This window comes from Carettochelys insculpta, chromosome 2 (assembly GCF_033958435.1).
Source record: "Carettochelys insculpta isolate YL-2023 chromosome 2, ASM3395843v1, whole genome shotgun sequence".
NCBI classification, from domain to species: Eukaryota; Metazoa; Chordata; order Testudines; family Carettochelyidae; genus Carettochelys; species Carettochelys insculpta.
Window position 1 is genome coordinate 227,574,020 of NC_134138.1, and position 15,674 is coordinate 227,589,693.

At 41.4% G+C, this 15,674-nt stretch overlaps 1 protein-coding gene across 5 annotated transcripts in view; it reads right to left on the reverse strand.

Annotated features, from left to right (window-relative positions):
- Positions 1 to 15,674, reverse strand: part of PHF14 (PHD finger protein 14) — a 286,072-nt gene that overhangs the window by 139,842 nt on the left and 130,556 nt on the right. For all 5 annotated transcript variants that reach the window (XM_074984682.1, XM_074984680.1, XM_074984679.1 and 2 more), the window contains exons 15-16: positions 11,952 to 12,002; positions 11,702 to 11,823 (exon numbers count right to left, since the gene is read on the reverse strand). In XM_074984682.1, the coding sequence (XP_074840783.1) occupies positions 11,702 to 11,823; positions 11,952 to 12,002 (173 nt within the window). The remainder of the gene's footprint in view (positions 1 to 11,701; positions 11,824 to 11,951; positions 12,003 to 15,674) is intronic.

The window sequence follows — 15,674 nt, forward strand, 5'->3', positions numbered from 1 at the left end:
GATTTGAGAACTTCTGAGATTAGAAAATATTCACTGTTTTCCAAATTTATATACCTTAGGTGCCATTTTTAATTGATGGAGATGTTTTATGTCTTAGGTGGATTTTATATGTTAATAACAATCTTGCAGACACTTAACACTCTCATTTTGATTCCTTCGCAGAATTGTCTGTGACCTACAGCAGAACTATTTGCACCAAATGCTTAACATTAATTTCTGAGAAAATTAAGCAGTCCAACCATCCAAACAATTTGGCTATGTCTACACTAGAAGAATCTGTTGACAGTAACGTCTGTCAACAGAGTTGTGCTGGCAGAAATTGTGTCAAGAGAGTGTATTTACACACAGAAGCAGATCAACAGAGCAATCCACTCTGTTGACAGAGAGCAGCCAGACTGCCCTGCCCTTTGTCGACAGAATGGCTGATCAACGTAAGTCTCTAGTATAGACTCAGCCTTTAAGAATATGCTTAAAATTTAGTTATTGCTCATTTGCGCTCATTCCCTAGAAGAGCCACAACTCTAAATATTGCTTTGTCCTTATCCAAGATTTACCTTCTTGACTTGAAATGATTACTGAAAGCTGTTCTTGTTCTTCTAAAGCAAACTCTTTCATATGGGGCATTTTATCACCTGGAACTCTCAAATAACTGGCATTTTAACCATAAAGAAAATTTTCATTACATTTTCCATCAGTACAATATAGTGAAAGTAAATACAAATAAATACAGTATAAGTTTACAGTGTACAATACTAGTGTTGTTGGTAAAGTACTCTGCCTACATTTCTGTTTGTTTCTTAATATCTAATCTTGTTTATCTTTAGTGTTATGCATTGCTACGTATACCTCCCTATTATCCAAAATATCTGCATATCCCAGCAACCTCCCAGTCCCAGGGCTGCCAGCTATGAAAGAGCTTACTGTATTAATTTTCTTTAAGGCACAGACATACATGATAGTACCTTAAAGAACAAAAAACAAAAAAACCCAATGCACTAGACTAGACAGGAGAACACCACAAACAGACATCTTACAACAATAAAAACTTCTATGTACAGAATTTTTAAGGAATAATAAATAAAATAGGGTCTTGGCATGTATGTGTTACATATAGACAGTCCTAGTGAATCTATTTAAATAGGCAAACTTTCTTCAACAAAATCCTGCCTTAAGCAAAACTACTAATTTATGGTAGTTCTATTTTATCACACTGTTTTCCTACAAAAGTAGAGTTACTTAAGACACCTTTTTTGCCAGTTAATTTTCTACCATAAAATTTCTTTTTATCTAATAAAATACTTTCATATTTCTATGTCACCTTATTAATCAAAGGATATAAAGTTATTTTTAAAAAATCTATTATTCAAATGCTAAAACTCACGTGGGGGGGCAAGAAACTCTTGTAAAGACAGATCAACTGAGACACAGGACTCTTCAATAATGTCCAGTGTTGCACAGCCACACCAAATATTAATAAAATGAGAAAACCTTATTCATAACACTCTGCTGCAATATCTGGGAAGTACTGTATAATTTCTAAGGGTTTATTCTTTATTGCCCGATATTAAATTACTATATTTCTGTATACAGTGTAATCTGTTTTGTCATTTATAAAATAAGAATTCCATTTTGGTATCAGAAAGACTGATCTGATGAATTAGAAGCTGTTAAGTGTTCAATCTGTTAAGTGAAATCAAAATTTGGTTAAAATTAGAGTCAACATTTCCTCTACCAAACTAACAGTAGAGTCATCCCTTACCCATTCCAGAGGGATATTAATTTTCCATCTGGAGAGCCATAAGGGATCTATTTTATACAGAGGAGAAACATTTCCAGTACAAACACATGCATGAAAATATACACCAATGTCACCAAAGGGAATTGCTCAAATCCAAGAAAGTGAATTAAATCTACAGCCTTTGAATAACTAAAAGTCAATGGGAGAATGTAAAGATAGTTGAGGGATACCCAAATGTTGTAAAACAGCTTCTGGACAACAGTGTGAAGAAAAGTAGAATCAACACTCTCAACTAATATAGAGCTCCTAAAAGAAAAGAATCATGAATTAGTTTCAATAATGTTGTGATGTTCTTATGTAAGTCCAGGAGCACTTTTCAGCAAAACACACTGGTCACATACATCCTTTTAAATACATTCTGCCAGAGCAACTGGAATTAATCTAATCAGCAAGTCCTACACTAGCAAATGTTGAAAGATGAAACAGCAGAAAAGAGCATGTAATTAATAGCTGTGCACTCTTATGAATTATCTATATTTAATAGATATATTAAATGAAATGCTAGGACGTACAGGAATGATTTTAGCCTTAGTTGGTGATAAAAAAGAAGGTGTTTTAAATAGAACTGTTTTAAGAATAAATGGCTTTGTAGGTTTTAGGCAGAAGAGGGAGTCATCCTTCAACATCATTTCAGCCACTGTGAAGCTCTTGACCAACAGGAAAGATAAGTCTAGGAAGGAGGAGGAGAAGATAAAGTTTTCAAGTTTGTCCCTTATTAGGTAGTGTCTACACTAGACAGTTTTGTTGACATAAGGGGCCTTCTGTTGAAATAACTCAGGGAACGTCTACACACATAAAACACTCTGTCGACATAGTCTCAACAGAGCTCTGAATTTGTCTCAACAGTGTTATCCCTTGAAAATCTGAGGAATAACACTCTGTCAACAGAGTCCTGTAGACAGAAGTGCAGCATAGACAATTTTGTCGACAGAGAAGGTTTCTGGTTCCCTAGGCAGCCCTGTTTGTAAAGCTTCCGGTCAGCCATTCTGTCAAGACAGGGCAGGGCAGGGCAGTGCAGTCTGGCTGCTCTCTGTCAACGCAGCAGATTGCTCTGTGGATCTGCTTTTATGTGTAGACAGATGTTACTGTTGACAGATACTTATAGTGTAGACATAGCCTTAGAGCAGTGGTTCCCAAACTCTTTGGCATCGCACCCCCCATTTTGATTTTTGAGAAACCCTCATGCTCCCTGACTCTTCTTTACCACCATCCAACCCCCCTTTTAACAAAAAATTAAATTCATAATTTAAAATAAACTTGATATAAAATGTAATTTAAAATTAAAAATAAGCACAAATAGTTTTTCTTGGTCCCTTGCAGGTGCCTGGTGCAGCCCCAGCTGGCCAGCTACCTGAGCCCCATCCCAGCTGCCAGAGCTGACCATGACAGCTGCCTGCTCACCTGACACCTGAGCTGCCAGAGCCATCTGCCCAATTCCCGCGCCACCCAAGCCAGCCACTCACACAACCCTCAATCTCCCGGGCCAGCCTCCTGCCCTCCCACTGGCTACCTGAGACCCATGCTGCTGGGACCAGCTGCCCACCCACCAACTGCCTTCCCCAGCCACCGGCCAGCTGCCTGAGTTGCTCACCCAAGCCTCATGCTGCCAGGGCCAGCCGCCTGCCCGCTATATTGAGCACCTGAGCCCCACGCTGCTGGGGCCAGCCACCCACCCACCCGCCTGAGCCACCGGAGCCCCATGCTACCAGGGCCTGCTGCCAGCCCAAGCCACCTGAACCCTGTGATGCCGGGGCCAGCCCCCACAAGCCCCATGCTGCCAGGGCCAACACCCCGAGCCCCGTGCTGCCAGCCCAAGCCACCTGAACCCTGCGATGCTGGGGCAAGCTGCCCAAGCACCATGATTCCCACAAGCCGGCTGGCCGCCTGAGCCCCACAAGCCCTGTGAGCCATCTGCCCACGTTCCTCCCATCCGACAAAGCCAGGCACCACCTGCATCTGGCTCTTACCCCATCCTCATCCCCCTCTCCTGAGCCAGGCATCCCCAGCCTCCCATCTAATCCCATCCTTCTCCTCCCCCCAACAACCCATACTCACTCCTTTTTCAGGAGGCAGATAGCTCCAGATGCGTCTTAGCTGGCTGCCTGCTTTATATAGCAGCTGTGCCAGGGCACCCAAGTAAAATGCCAGGGGCTGAGAGCTGGAAACAAAAGCTGGCTCTTTCTTCAGGTTGAGGGGAAAGATGGGGGGCTGGGTTGCCTCACATCCCCCTGGAATTTCTTCATGCCCACCACAGGGGGGCATATCCCCCAGTTTGGGAAACCATGCCTGAAAGTAGTAGTGCACACTATAAGATCCTTTCAGTCTTTCTATTACGGAAAGGCTGCTCCTTCTCACTGAAAAGTATGGACAGGCCAGATGTTAAACTACTTCTCAGACCTCCATACATGGGAGACAATAGGCTTGGTAGAAACAAAGAGTCCTTCAGCAAGGCAGTGTCTGACCATGAATGCTGCCTTTGTGTGTTTACCTCTAACTGTTGTCTGGACAGCTCTCTTTTGTAAACATAAAGTGGGATGCCCAAATGAACAATGGAAATCTAAAGCAGGAAAATATATGTAATACTCTACTGATGACCCAAGATTTGTGTGATTCCCTCTGTGTGAGGCCATGTCAGATAGGGAAAGCTAACAAGATATTTAAAACTATCTACCCCCATTCTGCAGCTTGAATGCTCACTCATTTCTGTTTAACTTGATGAGTTTTTCCTTATACTCTAACTGAAGACAGTTCTTATTCATTAGGATCAATATCTTCAAGTAAAACTCACGAACACAAAACTCTCTCATTGGTGACTGGGCGGGGAAAGGTCAGGAATAACTATCTGCATAAATATGAACTCAAAAATATCTCATGACGGCCTCCTTTTTCTTCTGAGCTTGTGTCTGTGCTGTGCTAATGAAGGCAACAGATCAGATACCAGCGACAACTCTCATATAATACCAGATTATTATTCCTAAAATTCAGGCTTCAGCTATTGTTTATTCTCATACTGAGAGAAAGAGCTCAAGCTATGCTCCCCACAACCCAAACTGCAAAGGATGTTTTACTTGTACAGTAAAAGTTTAACTCGGAATAGACTAGTAGATACTGATTCTGAGTACTGTGTAGCATGACATAGGGCAACAGATACTGTGACTTCATTAGTTTAAAGACTGGTGTGCTCCAAAAGAAAACCTCCCTAGTGCTTTGAGGCTGTACTTTCCTTGATTAAGTCAGTATTTCAGGCCTTCAAGGAAGTAGACATCTATGAGTTTTGGAACAAATCTTTTGTTGACTATTCTATGTAACTGGCCACCACTTAAGAGAAATGCTACCTATCTCCTTTTTCAAATGCCACCCTGCCTTCCCCTTAGTTCCTTCTTGCTGGCCAACTCCAACAGAGTGCTAGGACGGCAGGTTTCAGAAATGACATGAGCAACATATCTCAAAGAACTGCAGTTATGAAGGGTTTGTAAATGTCTGTTCTTTGAGTCCTTGCTCATGCCCATTCCAATGCAGGTGATGCCCAAGCAGATAAAGGATGTTGGTTCAGAGTTCAATGACAAACAAGAGTTTAGTACGACTCTGCCTTATCCAGCACCATCTCTGGCCCTGTAGTTGATGGCATAGTGAATTGTGAAGATGTGGGCCTAAGACCTTGCATCCTTGTGGAATGAGCTATCAGGGCCAGAGCACAAAATTTCACTTGATCATAGCATGTGCAGATGCACGATGACATACATGATGCAATCCTCTTGGTCAAAGTAAGGAGACCTTTCATCCTGTCTGCCACTGCCATGAAAAGCTGAGTAGTTTTCTTAAACAATTTTGTCCTTTCTGCATAGAAGATCAGCACTTGTCTAGTGAATGTAGCTCTATTCTTGGCTATGTGTGCGCAGCTTGGTGTAGAAGACTGGGAGAAACATGTCCCAGTTATTGTGGAATTCCAACACTAACTTTGGAAGAAAGGCTGGGGAAGGGCACAGCTGGACCTCTTCTTGGAAGAAGACAAAGCTTGGAGGCACTGAAGTAAGAGCCCCAATTTCCATTACCCTTCTGGCACAGGTGAAATCCACCAGAAAGGCTATTTTACAGGACAAATAGGATAAAGAGCACATTGCTTAGGATTTGAATGGGGAACCTGTGAATCTTGACAGTACCAGTTGAGGTTTCAGGGTTCACTTGTGGGTACAAACGTCCAACTCCTTAAAGAAGTAGCCACAGAACGTATCAGCAGAAATGGACCTGCCATTTTTCCTTGTCTGGAAAACAAATTGTCTCCAGGTGTACTCTAACTGACTATACCAATAGCTGTTAATACTTCAGGTGTAGCAAATAGTCCAGAATACTCTGCACTAATGCTTTGTTGGGTGACATCCTGTTCTCCACTGACAAAATTGAGAAAATCTTAAATTTTGCCAGGTTGTGGACCTAATGGATGCCTTTCTGTTCCCTAGGAGGACTTCTTGAATTGGACCTGAGTGTTTTAGCTCCAGGAAGTTCAGCCCTGGAGCTTCCATCCCATGAAACTGAGGGACTCAAATTTAAGAAGATATAGGCATCTATGATCCTGGGAGATGAAATCCAGAAACAGAGGTAGGGTGACTGGTGTTTACACTCAGGCTATGTCTACACTAGAAGCATCTGTCGACAGAAGTTACTGTCAGAGAACTGCCAGACTACACTGCCCTCTGGTATCAGAAAGTCCACAGATCGTTATGCCTCAAATTTTTGAGGGATAATACTGTTGAGGAAAATGCAGAGTTCTGTCAAGAATCTGTAAGCGCCAACATGCATTTATCCTGCAGGTAGGGCTGGAATGTCTGGTGGGCATGGCATACTGCTCTGCCTTTCCTCGTGTTGAAATGTAGCAAGAGCTCCTCCTGGAACCAGAGTCCCGAGTTCTGAGGACCCACCAGTTAAGTCCCCAATCCAGGCTGAACCATCGGTAATCAGAGACTTTGACAGCTGAGGTTTTAGAAATGAGACGTGCACATGCTCACCCTGAATCCAGCCACCATAAAAGAGGGAAGTACTACCATTGTGTCAAGGCAGTCCCAGTTTGGTCAGCCCACTGACACTAGCCCGGTACAAAGAAGTCTGAGTCACAACCTCATGTGTTTAACTGTGTATGTATGTGATACCATATGCCTCAGAAGTTTCAGGCAATTTCTTGACATGGTGATGGACTGATGTCTGAGGCTTTCTGATCTAGGGCCCAAAATCTAGCAACAGAGAGGAAGGCTCTGGCCTGAGGACTGCTCCTTTGAGTTACAGCTTTTGGACAGGAGAGATTGTTCTTTTTTGCAGATTCATGAACTTCTGGAATGTTGACAGCATTAGTCATATGTGTGCCTCTGCCTGGGTCCTGATGTGCCCTCTGATCAGCCAGTCATTGAAGTAGAAATATATCTAAATTCTCTGTTTCCTAAGGAAAGTCACAACTGCCATGTGCTTTGTGAAAACCCAAGGGCCCACTGGTAAGGACAGTGGACTCAAAGTACTTGGTCCACAATGAATCAGAGAAATGTTCTTTAAGTTGAGAGTGGTATATCAGTCCCCTAGATCCAGAGATGAGTAATGGAGACCAGTGGCCTTTGGGATTAGTAAATAAAGGGAATAAAATCCCTGGGCCCTTAGCTCCAGGGGAACATCCTCTACTGCTTCCATTCACAGGGGCATTCACACTTCTTGAAATCGAAGTTATTCATGAGAAGTGTTCCTGAAGAGGGATGGGGAAAGAGTGGGAAGGCAGGGAAGAACTGAACTGCAGGGTGTATCTTAGTCCTTTTGTGCACAGCACGCAGTGATATGAGGCAATATGGGCCCACATCTGATAGCAATGGGACAAACAGACCACAAAGACTGGGGAGGTTGGATACAATTACACTTCTGGTACACCGTCCTCATGTGTACCTCAAAATGTCTCTATAGACCCAGATGACCATCTAGCAGGGCCATGGGCCAATGAGGACTGAGGAGGAGACCTCCTTTTATAGCATCTATTCTGCCTCCCATTGTAATCCTGCCTCCACTATGGTTGGTAGAAATGAGCCAAAGGCTGGTGCTTGGAGTGCCTCCTCAATAAGGCTGTTGTGGGTAAGCCTAGTGACTTTAAGATGGCCCACAAATCCTTCAAGTTGCAGAACTTAGAATCTGTCTGCTCCAAAAACACAGACATGTTGAAAGGAAGATGCTGAACTGTTTACTGCTTTTCAAATGGAAATCTGGTTCTGCACTGAGAGAAGACTTGGTGGTGCTCTAACCTCTGATGCAGTAAGACTACAAGTACACTAAGATCCTTATCTGAGGTCTTTGGGCCTGACGGAAAGTCTAAAGGGTCCAAGCAGGCCACTGAACAGCTATATGCCACTTTGCAGGCCAGGCCATTGGTGAAAACCCTTAGCTCATACCAGTACTGGAAGATGAACTGATGCTGGCTCCTGAGGGATCTGTAGCTCTCTGATTCAGTCTGATCACAAGTCACTCCCCAATGACCAGAGGGAAACAGCATCAGATGCTATTGAAGAGTGGCGCTGGGCGGGAGGGTGACATGCTGAGAAATCATTGATGGTTTTCTATGTGATAGCACTTGTGGCTGACACTGTAGTCACTTTCATTTCCAGTACTCATTCCCACCTTGGCGGGGAAAACAGAATTGGGAGGGACAGTGGGTCTCTTGCTATCTCCTCATATGCCTGTAGCAGAGATGGAAGTGCTAGCACTGCACTCCTATGGCTCTCAGAGGAGAGTCCAGTGCAGAGTCCAGTGTAAAAAGTATCCAAAAAGTTACTTGAGTACAAATGCAGCTATGGCATGGGGTTAGGGGTGGTGGAGGAATGTACTTAAGCACAACTACTGGTGTCCCTTTACTTACACACACAAACACACATCACATCTATGAAATAAAATGAAAGCAGCTGCACTTTTACTCAAGTAACATTTTTTCCACCTCTGGTAGAGTGGTATCAAATTCAATAGGTTCTCTCGCTGGGCTGTGGATGAAAATTTCAGACTGGTAGCCATTGAGCCTTCTGCTAGCTTTTTTGTGACTAGAAGGCTCTGCAGCTGGAGACTACCCTCTGTCCTCCTTTTGTTGTTTTTAATCAGTGGTACCGATGACTGAGGCTGGTGTGGAACATTCCCAGAATGTCTGTGTATCAGAGATCCCTCATGGTGCTGAGAAGCTCAGGATGTAGATGAGGAGTCTTTTCTTGGTGCCAGAGATGCCAGCATGCTTCTCACCAAGGTGGAAGTGTTCGGTACCAAGTCGTCCTGAGGGGTGGATGAAGAGCAGACTTCATGAGAGGCTCTCTCTGGTCTCTTGGCTACAGGGTTTGAACACCTTACAGATTCTGCAGCAGTCCTGCAGGTAAGGTTGCCCCACATACCTCAGTCTGGTCCATACTTACCGAAAGATTGATGTGCTGGCAGTCAATCTTCCAGGATTCAATTTAGTTTGCCTAGTGGACACGAAAGATCAGAGAGTTGCCATCAAACCCTGATACTCCTCACAGTCACGAGGGGCAAGGGAAGTCAACGGGAGAATTTCTCCCATCAACCTCCTGCCATGGGGATGGTGGCAAAAAAAACGATATGTCAACTCCAGCTAAGCAACTCTCATAGCTGGAGTTGCGTAACATAAAATCGATTTATTCCCTAGTGCAGATCTGGCCTTAGATTCCCACCCAGGAAAGTGGGGATCACTAATTGGCATGAGCTTATGGTAAGGCTCACATGGTTTAAACCCCAGAAAAAAGGCATGCCACACTGCTAAGGAACGGGAAATCTCAGAAATCAGGATCCTACCCTACTACTGCTCATCATCAACAATAACCATGGTCTCAGCAGCCGTTGGTGTCTGATTACTCTCTATTTTCTTCCATCTTTCCCTGTCCAGTGAGGAGTAGCTTAGTTTCTGTAGACTAGATCTGCACCAATATACTTTACCATCTATCCATTCTTTGTGAGGTCTACCCCTCCAATTCGAACCATCCATTATACTGAACACCAGGGTCTTGATTTTTCGTTCATTGTGCAAATATGCCCAAATAGTTGTAGCTTCCCTTTTATAACCTTCTGCAGCAGGTTCTCTTTCGGCTGTACCATTCTATATAATTCCTCATTGGTGACCTTCCGCATCTATCCTACTCTCAGAATCTCTCTCTATAACAACTCCTTTCAAACGCCAGTATTCTTCTCCAAATCTTTCGTTATCACCCAGATCTCACATCCATACAACATGCTGCTGAATACACACGTTTTCAAGATGCTCAGCTTTGTTCTTAAGCTAATTGCTTTGCTTTTCCAGATCTTATCACCTCCAAACTCACTCTTGCTTTCGCTATTCTAGTCGCTATTTCCTTCTTACAGTCTAGATCGTATGTTATGTTGCTCCCCAGATATGTGAACTTCTCTACATATTCTAGTTCAATACCGTTGACACTAATCTTCCTTCCTATTTCCTTATCTCCAAATACCATTTTTTGTTTTATCGATGTTCATAATCAGTCCGTACCTCTTCCCTTCTTTGTTTAACACCTGCACCATTTTCGCTAGCTTCTCCTCATCTTCGTCATTGATAACTATATCATCCGCGAACCTCAAGTTGTAAATTCTTTTCCCATGCACAGATATCCCTTCTACCTCTTCGTTGATCTTGTCCATCGCTCTCTCCAGATGTGTGAAGAAGATTCTTGGCGATATTGGATCTCCTTGTCTCGTACTTCTACTTGTTTTCAACCAACTTCCCAACTTCCCACATGTTCTCACCGCTGCCTCCGCATGGTCATTGATCTCCTTCAACAACCGCATCTGTCTGCTATCCACTCCGTATGACTGCAACACCAGCCTAGTCACTTTCTGATCTATACTGTCAAATGCCTTTTGAAAATCGACGAAGCAAGTGCACACATTCTTGTTCTTTCTTCGAGTTTTTCTGCTATCAGTCTTAGTGCCAATATCTGCTGTATCTATTATCGCTAGTTAACACTATAACTGTAATAATTAACTCTGGCCATTATACAGGCAACCATATAAACTATTAACAGGAAAAAGAGACAAAGTCCACTGGGCAGAGTGCTTCATGAACACAAGAACAAAAAAGTTCCAGCGACCATCACAGGTGAGAAGACAGAACTGAGGAGGCAATGGGGTCAGCAAGCACTTGCATGACAGTGCTAAGAGTGTGTGACTCCAGAGGGCATGAGACCTAACCCAACTGATACCACTGAGGGAATTTTTCTTCTGATAATTCTGCATGTGGTGTGCATATACCTACACTGGAATAGACATGAGCAAGCACTCTAAGAAGAATGGAGGTTCTGAAGCATTATATCATTCCCCTCTCGGTTTAGACACCGATTATAAAGTTGAACTTTCTAAAACCTGCATGAGGGACAGCTATTCACCTTTCTTCCATATGAGAAGCACTTACTAAGTTGTGGAGCAATAGGAGACTATTAGAATATTTTCTAAAAATGTTTACGTTCTTCGCAATAACATATGCTTCATCTCAGAAAATGTTACAAAAGCTAATTGATTAAATGTTTTTACATAAAAGAAGTGAGGTAACTCTAGTATTACAATAATCAAATTGCCAGTTTGTTTACCTTTGTGACCTCTCATAAAAGATAGGCAATTCACCCTGCTAAAGAAAATTAATATTGTTGCCTTAGAAAAACAGATTGTGTTGCTTATTTACCTCTAAATCCTGAAAGTGTAAATGTGTGTGGCAGGTCAATAAGTGGATCAAATCAATGTTTCTGAAGTAACATTTCCCCTAAAACAGATTTTTTTAAAGAAGCATTCTATACTGTGATTTTCTTTATTATGGCCATGATGAGAAAGTGATGAAGATGGAACTTTAATCCCTGGTGGAAAAGGTCACAGCATTAAGCCTACCTGACTAGATTTTCATTGTCTCCAGTCCCCTTGCACGTAGCACATTCAGTTCTTAAATCCTCTGACTTTGGCTTCTTTTGTAGAACAGACTGTCTTTGCCTTCTTTCTCTAGGAATGCGTTCCTATAACAGAAAAAAGCAAAAGGGGGGCGGGGAGCAAACATTTTCAGTTACAATACTGAAAGCAATATTTCACACCTGAAGTTTAATATTTTGTGAATCTAATTTAAAAAATACTCTATTATTCCAACCTCAGGCTTTTCTTCTTCAGGCACAAAGCTTCGTTTTCGTCCTCTAGTTCTCTACAAGAAAATATATTTAAGAATTAATTTAACACAAAATGTATTTACAGTTAATCTACTGTTCACAAGACAAATAACTGCAGGAATTTATAAAATGGTAAACTTTTGAAAGGGTACTCAGATAACCACAATCACAAATGTTAGAGCACTCTCCTTAGTCTTTTGGAAACACAGAAGCAAGAAAAGAGTATGTGATTACATTTATTTCATGTGCTGGATTCCAGGTGTGGATTTTTGTGCCAGAAAAATACATTTCAATGGTTTTCGTGTCTCACACATTTTAGAAAAATATGCAAACCTTATAGAGATCACTGCAACCTAACAAAAATATAATTTAAACATAAGAGAACAAACTATTTGTAAGAGTCCAATTCCTCACGCACATATGCAAATACTATGCTATGTCAACTAGCTCTAATCACCTACTGTTATTTATCTGAATTGAATGTTCAATAAAGCACTTTAACCCTAACTTCAAATCTTTGACCCCTCTAGAAGGGATACTTCAGTTCCTTTTCAGCTTCATTTGAGCAGAGACATTTATACTCCAGAATGTTATCCAAAGTCTTTTATAGGCTGAGCCAAGATCAGCAGATGAGAAGGGGGCCAGAATACACTTTTGACATCTAAGTAGTAAAATGATGAAATTCTAAAGTGTAATGTAGAGATTATCTTGTAACAATGGAAAAACTTTTACATATCCAGATTTTGACATCCGAGGAAACTTTAAGCATTCTGTCCCTGAAATAACCAGAGAAGGTTTGCTTGTACATAAAAGGGCAAAAATAAAACAGTAAGCATTATTCTTTCTACAGCTAATCTGCTGTGGAAATTCTTACAACAGGTGTGCAGTGTCATGACAAGAACAGCTACTGTGGTAAGGAATTTGAAAAGGAAAGGAAAGGAAAGGCAGAATTTTTGAGGACTGTAAAAACAAACTACTTCAAAATTTAGTAAACATGTACACACTTAAATCAGGACATCGGTGAATGTTTCATCTTTTTTTTACCTTCCACTCTGTCAATGTGATTAAGAAATTAAAAAAAACAAAAACAAGAACAAAAAAGAAAGAAAGAAAGAAAAAGAAAGAAAGGCTTAGAATATAAAAGTTGGGCATTTTTTTTCAAAAATAGGTAGGAGGCTAAAAGTTAGGCTCAAAATCTGTATGGAGGCATCTTCCCTATTCAGAACACTCAGTGACAACAATGGAAGCTGACAGAAACTCAATAGAAAGAAAAACATTATTTAGGTCCCTAACTATGAATTTAGCAGCCTAATCTTAGACCTCCTCTATTTTTGAAAATCTTGATCTGATTCTTCAAATACACACTAAACATACATATATACCAGTTTTCACATGTGACAATTAAAATATTTAACGTAAACATCTTAAACTTTTGGATTTTATTTTACATATATAAAAACATAGAATATCATCTGCTTTCACTGTTTGTGAGCAAATAGAATAGCTCCATTGCTCAATAAATAGGGGGAAATGATAAGTCTTCTTCTACGCAAGTGAGTTTTTTCAAAAAGGCCAGGGCTCTTTTGAAAAATCCTGCGAGTGTTTACACACAAAATGTGTTCTTTGGATAGTGAATTGGAAAAAGGCTGCACTTTTTCCTCGCAGTGCACTTCTGCTCCTAGATAAGGAAGAGCACCTTTTCTGAAATATTATTTCAGTAAAAAATGTGTGTAGACACACCTGGGGTCTTTCTTTTTTTTTTTTTGAAAGAGCAGTCCTCCATGATGCCAGATTTTTCAATCCTCAGCATTTTCTGGCCCTTCTTTCAAGAGCGTCTGAGGATGGCTGTTCTCTATTGAAAGAGCAGATTGAACTTTCTATCCACTTTTTTGTGTGTGGTCACGATCTTTCAAAAGAAGTGTTTTTGGAAGACATCTTCCAAAGGAACTTCTTTCAAAGGACTGCCATAGTGTAGCCCTAGCCTAAGAGAAAATATGGAAATTGCAGAGGTTCTTAATGAGTTCTTTGTTTCAGTTTTTACCAGTAAGGCTGGTGGGGATGGGAAGCCTACAACAGTAAATGCTAGAGAAAAGAAAGTTGGTTCAGAGGTTAAAACAGGAAAAGAACAAATTAAAAATTATTTGGAAAAGTCAGATGTCTTCAAGTCACCAGGGCCTGATGAAATGCATCCAGAAGACTGGAAAAGAATAAATATGGGGTCTATCCATTAAAAGGGGCGGGGGGGGGGGGGGAGAAGACAACCCAGGAAACTACAGACTCATCAGCTTAACTTCTGTGCTAAGAATGATAATGGAACAAGTAATTAAGGGATCTATCTGAATCCATTTGGAAGATAATAAGGTGATAAGGAGCAGTCAGCATGGATTTGTCAAGAACAAAACATGTCAAACCAACCTAATAGCTTTCTTTGATAGCATAACAAGACTTGTGGATGGAGGACGCGGCAGATGTGGGAAACCTAGACATTGGCAAAGAAACTGGGGATATACAACATAGATGGGACTACTATAAGGAGAGTGCATAACTGGTTGGATAAAAATTCTTAGAGTCTCATTACCAATGGTTAACAATCATGCTGAAAAGGGATCCACAGGGATCCGTTTTGGGATAGGATCTGTTCAATATTTCATCAATGATTTAAATAATGGCATAGAGCGAACACATGTGATACCAACCTGAGAAGGTTTACAAGTGCTTTTGACGATAATTTATAATTCAAAACAATCTGGACAAACTGGAGAAATACTCTGAGGTAAACAGGATGAATTTCAATAAGGACAAATGCAAAATACTCTACTTAGGAAAGCACAGTTTCATGCTGGGCTGTCAATTGATTAAAAAATTAATCATGATTAATCACACTGTTAAATAATAATAATTTAGTTTTTTAAACAAAAATTAGCCTTTGTGTTTGTACAGAAAAGAACTTGAACAAGGGAACCCAAAGGGACCTGAATCCAGAAAACAAACAGAATCCAAGTTTTATTTTTCTACAAATCTCCTGATTCACAAATCAAATCTCCCGGCTTTTGAATGGTTGGGGTTAGCAATATGGCAGGAGGTACAGCATGCAATTTTGCCCAACATGCACAGGATTTCCTAAAAATGTTAATTCTGCAATGAGACAGCCTAATGTACACCCATGCAGAGTCCTAGAATGGGAAAAAGGCATCCACAAGAGCCATTTTCGTGGTAGGACTAGGACTTTATTTGGTATTGTGCCTCCAACAGAGGCCAGTTTCAGACACAGGAAATTGAGCCAGCCAGCATGAACTTGGCTCATTCTGGGGACAAGAGTAAGGGGATTTCCTACCTGAGACCTAGGCGCGGTCAGCCTGTGACCTGAAGTATAACATTTCACCAACCCTCATTACAAAGTACATTGGCATGCTCTGGGCCTTTAGAAACATTTAATGACAACATTTAAGTTTACCGAGAGCTCTCTCTAAGCTCCCTAGATAATATACTGCACCTTCACCCAAGTATTCACATGGTTACCGTTCTGCAAGTTAGCAGTTTTCCAAGAGTTAATTCCAGCACCTCCAGCTCCCCCCCGCCCCCACTCTGCCCTTACCCAGCACCTAGTAAACTATTTTCCAATCAGTGCAAACTTTTTGTTAAGTGTGGTAAAACGCAGCTGGGTCGAGCAAACCTGCTGCAAGTCGGGGCTTGCAAAATTAGTATTT